This window comes from Salvelinus namaycush, unplaced genomic scaffold (genome assembly GCF_016432855.1).
Source record: "Salvelinus namaycush isolate Seneca unplaced genomic scaffold, SaNama_1.0 Scaffold278, whole genome shotgun sequence".
In the NCBI taxonomy this organism is placed as follows: domain Eukaryota; kingdom Metazoa; phylum Chordata; class Actinopteri; order Salmoniformes; family Salmonidae; genus Salvelinus; species Salvelinus namaycush.
Genome location: NW_024059652.1, coordinates 142,255 through 147,903, shown reverse-complemented (window position 1 = coordinate 147,903; position 5,649 = coordinate 142,255). Strand labels below are relative to the sequence as shown.

Sequence of the window (5,649 nt, the reverse complement as noted above, 5' to 3'; positions counted from 1 at the left end):
CATAGATAAAAAAAGACCCCTACTATAAATGGCCATTGGTGGCCGGTCAAACCACGGGGAGAAGTCTCCCCTACGTACAGATCTAGGATCAGGTTTCTCTCCCCCAATCTTAACCTTAACCATTAGTGGTGGAAATGTAAAACCGACCTAAGATCAGCGTCTAGGGACAACTTCCCCCCTCACCACCAGTCATAGAGTGAGAGCCATAATGTGTTCTCCATTTGAAGGCTGGGGTGCTGTAAACTCAGTCAGGATATATGTAGTGTATATGTCACTTAACAGGATCCCAAATAATTTTTGCAGATACAAAATTGTGACCCTATGAATTCATACATACATCATATAATATGATATAGAGTCACATCATGTATTATATTATCAAACTAAGGCTGGTGGAGTCATATCATGTATTATATTATCACATTAAGACTGGTGGAGTCATATCATGTATTATATTATTACACTAAGACTGGTGGAAGTCATATCATATCATGTATTATATTATCAAACTAAGACTGGTGGGAGTCATATCATGTATTATATTAACACACTAAGGCTGGTGGGAGTCATATCATGTATTATATTATCACACTAAGACTTGTGGGAGTCATATCATGTATTATATTATCAAACTAAGACTGGTGAGAGTCATATAATGTGGTATATTATCAAACTAAGGCTGGTGGGAGTCATATCATGTATTTTATTATCAAACTAAGACTGGTGGGAGTCATATCATGTATTATATTATCAAACTAAGACTGGTCGGAGTCATATCATGTATTATATTATCAAACTAAGGCTGGTGGAGTCATATCATGTATTATATTATCACACTAAGACTGGTGGGAGTCATATCATGTATTATATTATCAAACTAAGGCTGGTAGGAGTCATATCATGTATTATATTATCAAACTAAGACTGGTGGGAGTCATATCATGTATTATATTATCACACTAAGACTGGTGGAGTCATATAATGTATTATATTATCACACTAAGACAGGTGGGAGTCATATCATGCATTATATTATCACACTACGACTGGTGGAGTCATATCATGTATTATATTATTACACTAAGACTGGTGGGAGTCATATCATGTTTTATATTATCAAACTAAGACTGGTGGGAGTCATATCATGTATTATATTATCACACTAAGGCTGGTGGGAGTCATATCATGTATTATATTATCACACTAAGACTTGTGGGAGTCATATCATGTGTTATATTATCAAACTAAGGCTGGTGGGAGTCATATCATGTATTATATTATCAAACTAAGACTGGTGGGAGTCATATCATTTATTATATTATCAAACTAAGACAGGTGGGAATCATATAATGTATTATATTATCAAACTAAGGCTGGCGGGAGTCATATCATGTATTATATTATCAAACTAAGGCTGGTGAGAGTCATATCATGTATTATATTATCACACTAAGACTGGCGAGAGTCATATCATGTATTATATTATCACACTAAGACTGGTGGGAATCATATCATGTATTATATTATCACACTAAGTCTGGTGGGAGTCATATCATGTATTATATTATCAAACTAAGACTGGTGGGAGTCATATGATGTATTATATTATCAAACTAAGACTGGTGGGAGTCATGTCATGGATTATATTATCAAACTAAGGCTGGTGGGAATCATATCATGTATTATATTATCACACTAAGACTTGTGGGAGTCATATCATGGATTATATTATCAAACTAAGACTGGTGAGAGTCATATCATGTATTATATTATCACACTAAGACTGGTGGGAGTCATATCATGGATTATATTATCACACTAAGACTGGTGAGAGTCATATCATGATTTATATTAATCACATGTTTAATACTGTTTAATACTGTTGAGCCCTGTTTAATACTGATGAGCCCTGTGGGAAACATACATGTTTAGATTAGACACTAAGTCACGTGGTGACCAGTGTGGTGTTGATTTGACAGTTTCCTCTTCACTGTGGTTGACTGTTTAAAAACATGTATCACTATAATAAGTCACACAGACCCAGGACAGTCCAGAGAGAACACATAGATAGAGACGTACATTAGAGCTGAGAAAAGTAGAAGTTACTGTATTGGACCACAAGTGTGTTAAGATGTCAGAAGGAGACTATGAAAACACAGATGGATTTGAAGACGAGGAGCCTGATGCAATGAAGAAAACAGACATTGATGGCCAATTATATGCCAACTTAAGAGCCTTCAAGCCCAGTACAAGAGATGGAGTTGTTGCTTCTGGTAAGATTGCACGAACACACACACACAAACAAACACATAAGCACAAAAACAATTACAGGTGTGATAATCCTGTAGAACTCCAGCTTTATTTGTCTCAATCCTGGATGAAACATGACCAAAGATCTTTAATCATTTGTGATTCAGTACATGTTCAGTGGTGGAAGAGACCCTCTGGAGTTGCTGCAGTGTGTCTGGGGCTGCTGTGTGTTCTCCTACTGGCTGGGATCATAGGCCTGTCTGTCTACTGTAAGTTTAGTATGTTGTCACTGAGACTTAAGGAGCCTACTTAATCATACGTACTCATTAAAGGTGTGGTAGTTACATGTTTGATTAACTTTTCCCTTTTACAGATGGAGTCATTGGTCATCACGCCTCAACAGAGAGAGACCAGCTACAGGACAGCAACAGCCTTCTGACTAAAGAGAGAGACCAGCTACAGACCAGTTACAACAACCTGATTAAAGAAAGAGACCAGCTGCAGACAGAGAGAGTCCAGCTACAGACCAGTTACAACACCCTGACTAAAGAGAGAGACCAGCTACAGACTGAGAGAGATTTTCTTAGTGGGAGGTTTACCAATCTCAGTGAGTAAACCTACAGTAACACATTTTCATTAATCCACCACACTTTATCGTCTCTGTATTCTTTCATTAACTATATAGTGTGATAATTTGAAGGATATTCATGTTTTCATCTTGAAGAACAAACCTGTCCTGAACGCTGGCAGAAGTTTGAATCCAGTTGGTACTTCCTGTCTACTGAGACTAAAACCTTGAAGCAGAGCAGAGAGGACTGTCTGGAGAGAGGAGCAGACCTGGTGATCATAAACAGTGATAAGGAACAGGTGAGAGAGAGAGAGAGAGAGAGAGACACAGAGAGAGAGAGAGATAGGGAGAGAGAGAGACACACGGAGAGAGAGACACACACAGAGAGAGACAGGGAGAGAGAGACAGAGAGAGAGAAAGAAAGAGAGAGAGAGAGAGGGAGAGAGAGACAGAGAGAGAGACAGGGAGAGAGAGAGAGAGAGAGAGAGAGAAAGAGAGAGAGAGAGAGACAGAGAGAGAGAGAGAGACACACAGAGAGAGAGAGAGAGAGACAGGGAGAGAGAGAGACACAGAGAGAGAGAGAGAGAGACAGGGAGAGAGAGAGACACAGAGAGAGAGAGACACAGATAGAGAGAGAGAGAGAGAGACAGAGAGAGAGACAGAGAGAGAGAGAGAGAGAGAGAGAGAGAGAGAGCGAGAGAGAGAGAGAGAGAGAGACAGAGAGAGAGACAGAGAGAGAGAGAGAGAGAGAGAGAGAGAGAGAGAGAGAGAGAGAGAGAGAGAGAGAGAGAGAGAGAGACAGAGAGAGAGAGAGAGAGAGAGAGAGAGAGAGCGAGAGAGAGAGAGACAGAGAGAGAGAATATATGGGTGTGCATCTTTTTATTTCTTTTCAACAGGAGTTTGTCTTCAACCTCAACAAGACAGTCTGGATTGGTCTGACTGACTCTGTTACTGAGGGGACCTGGAGATGGGTGGACGGCACCCCACTGACCACCACAAGGTAACATACTACTGCTCTAATAACACTGACCACAGAGTAAGGAGTAGGACTGATTCTCTGTGTTGTTCATACTCTAGGTCCTCCATACTCAACTAGTGGACCAACACTGACCACAGAGTAATAGATGATAACTACTCTGACAATAAGGCTCCAATGTTCAGTTCATTCAACTTTTATCTATACAGGTTATTGTCATTGGTGTTGGCATGTCTATACATTAAGCTGAAAAATGTCTGTACATTATTTAGGATTGTGATATTCAAACTGTGATATCTGACTGTTTTTAACCCTGTATGTACTGGTATTAACCATGATATCTGACTGTTTTTAACCCTGTATGTACTGGTATTAACCATGATATCTGACTGTTTTTTACCCTGTAGGTACTGGTATTAACCATGATATCTGACTGTGTTTAACCCTGTAGGTACTGGTATTAACCATGATATCTGACCTTTTTAACCATGTAGGTACTGGTATTAACCATGATATCTGACTGTTTTAACCCTGTAGGTACTGGTATTAATCATGATATCTGACTGTTATTAACCCTGTAGGTACTGGTATTAATCATGATATCTGACTGTTATTAACCCTGTAGGTACTGGTATTAACCATGATATCTGACTGTTTTAACCCTGTAGGTACTGGTATTAACCATGATATCTGACTGTTGTTAACCCTGTAGGTGCTGGTATTAACCATGATATCTGACTGTTATTAACCCTGTAGGTACTGGTATTAACCATGATATCTGACTGTTTTTTACCCTGTAGGTACTGGTATTAACCATGATATCTGACTGTTTTTAACCCTGTAGGTACTGGTGTTAACCATGATATCTGACTGTTTTTAACCCTGTAGGTACTGGTATTAACCATGATATCTGACTGTTGTTAACCCTGTAGGTACTGGTATTAACCATGATATCTGACTGTTTTTAACCCTGTAGGTACTGGTATTAATCATGATATCTGACTGTTGTTAACCCTGTAGGTACTGGTATTAACCATGATATCTGACTGTTTTTAACCCTGTAGGTACTGGTATTAACCATGATATCTGACTGTTGTTAACCCTGTAGGTACTGGTATTAACCATGATATCTGACTGTTTTTAACCCTGTAGGTACTGGTATTAACCACGATATCTGACTGTTTTTAACCCTGTAGGTACTGGTATTAACCATGATATCTGACTGTTTTTAACCCTGTAGGTACTGGTATTAACCATGATATCTGACTGCTTTTAACACTGTAGGTGCTGGCATTAACCATGATATCTGACTGTTTTTAACCCTGTAGGTACTGGTATTAACCATGACATCTGACTGTTTTTAACACTGTAGGTACTGGTCTCCACAGCAGCCTGATAATGGTGATGGCAAACCAGAATATGGTGAAGAGGACTGTGTTCATATACGTAAAGATTGGACTCCTCTGCAGTCATGGAATGACTTGTCATGTGACAGCAAACTCAACTGGATTTGTGAGAAAGTGCTTTAGCATCACCATGACAACATACTGTAACACATACAGCAGCCCGCAGTACACACACCTTCCTCTTTCATTCTCTCTCTTTCTGTCTCCCTCTCTCTCTCTATCACACTCTCTCTCCGTCTCAACCCCCCCTCCCCCCACCACGCACGCACGCACGCACGCACGCACGCACGCACGCACGCACGCACGCACGCACACACACACACACACACACACACACACACCGTCTCACCTAATCATCCCTAGTTTACAATTGGCTCATTCATCCCCCTCCTCTCCCCTGTAACTATTCCCCAGGTTATTGCTGTAAATGAGAAAGTGTTCTTAGTCAA

At 39.8% G+C, this 5,649-nt stretch overlaps 1 protein-coding gene across 1 annotated transcript; it reads left to right on the top strand.

Moving 5' to 3' along the window:
• Nucleotides 1-2,056: 2,056 nt before the first annotated feature.
• On the top strand, nt 2,057-5,443 carry LOC120039537 (C-type lectin domain family 4 member F-like). Its single transcript, XM_038984947.1, has 6 exons — nt 2,057-2,273; nt 2,418-2,519; nt 2,624-2,857; nt 2,975-3,117; nt 3,715-3,818; nt 5,167-5,443. Exons 1-6 carry the CDS (start codon nt 2,132-2,134, stop codon nt 5,321-5,323), a joined length of 882 nt encoding a protein of 293 aa, XP_038840875.1. The 5' UTR covers nt 2,057-2,131; the 3' UTR covers nt 5,324-5,443.
• The last annotated feature ends 206 nt before the right edge of the window (nt 5,444-5,649 follow it).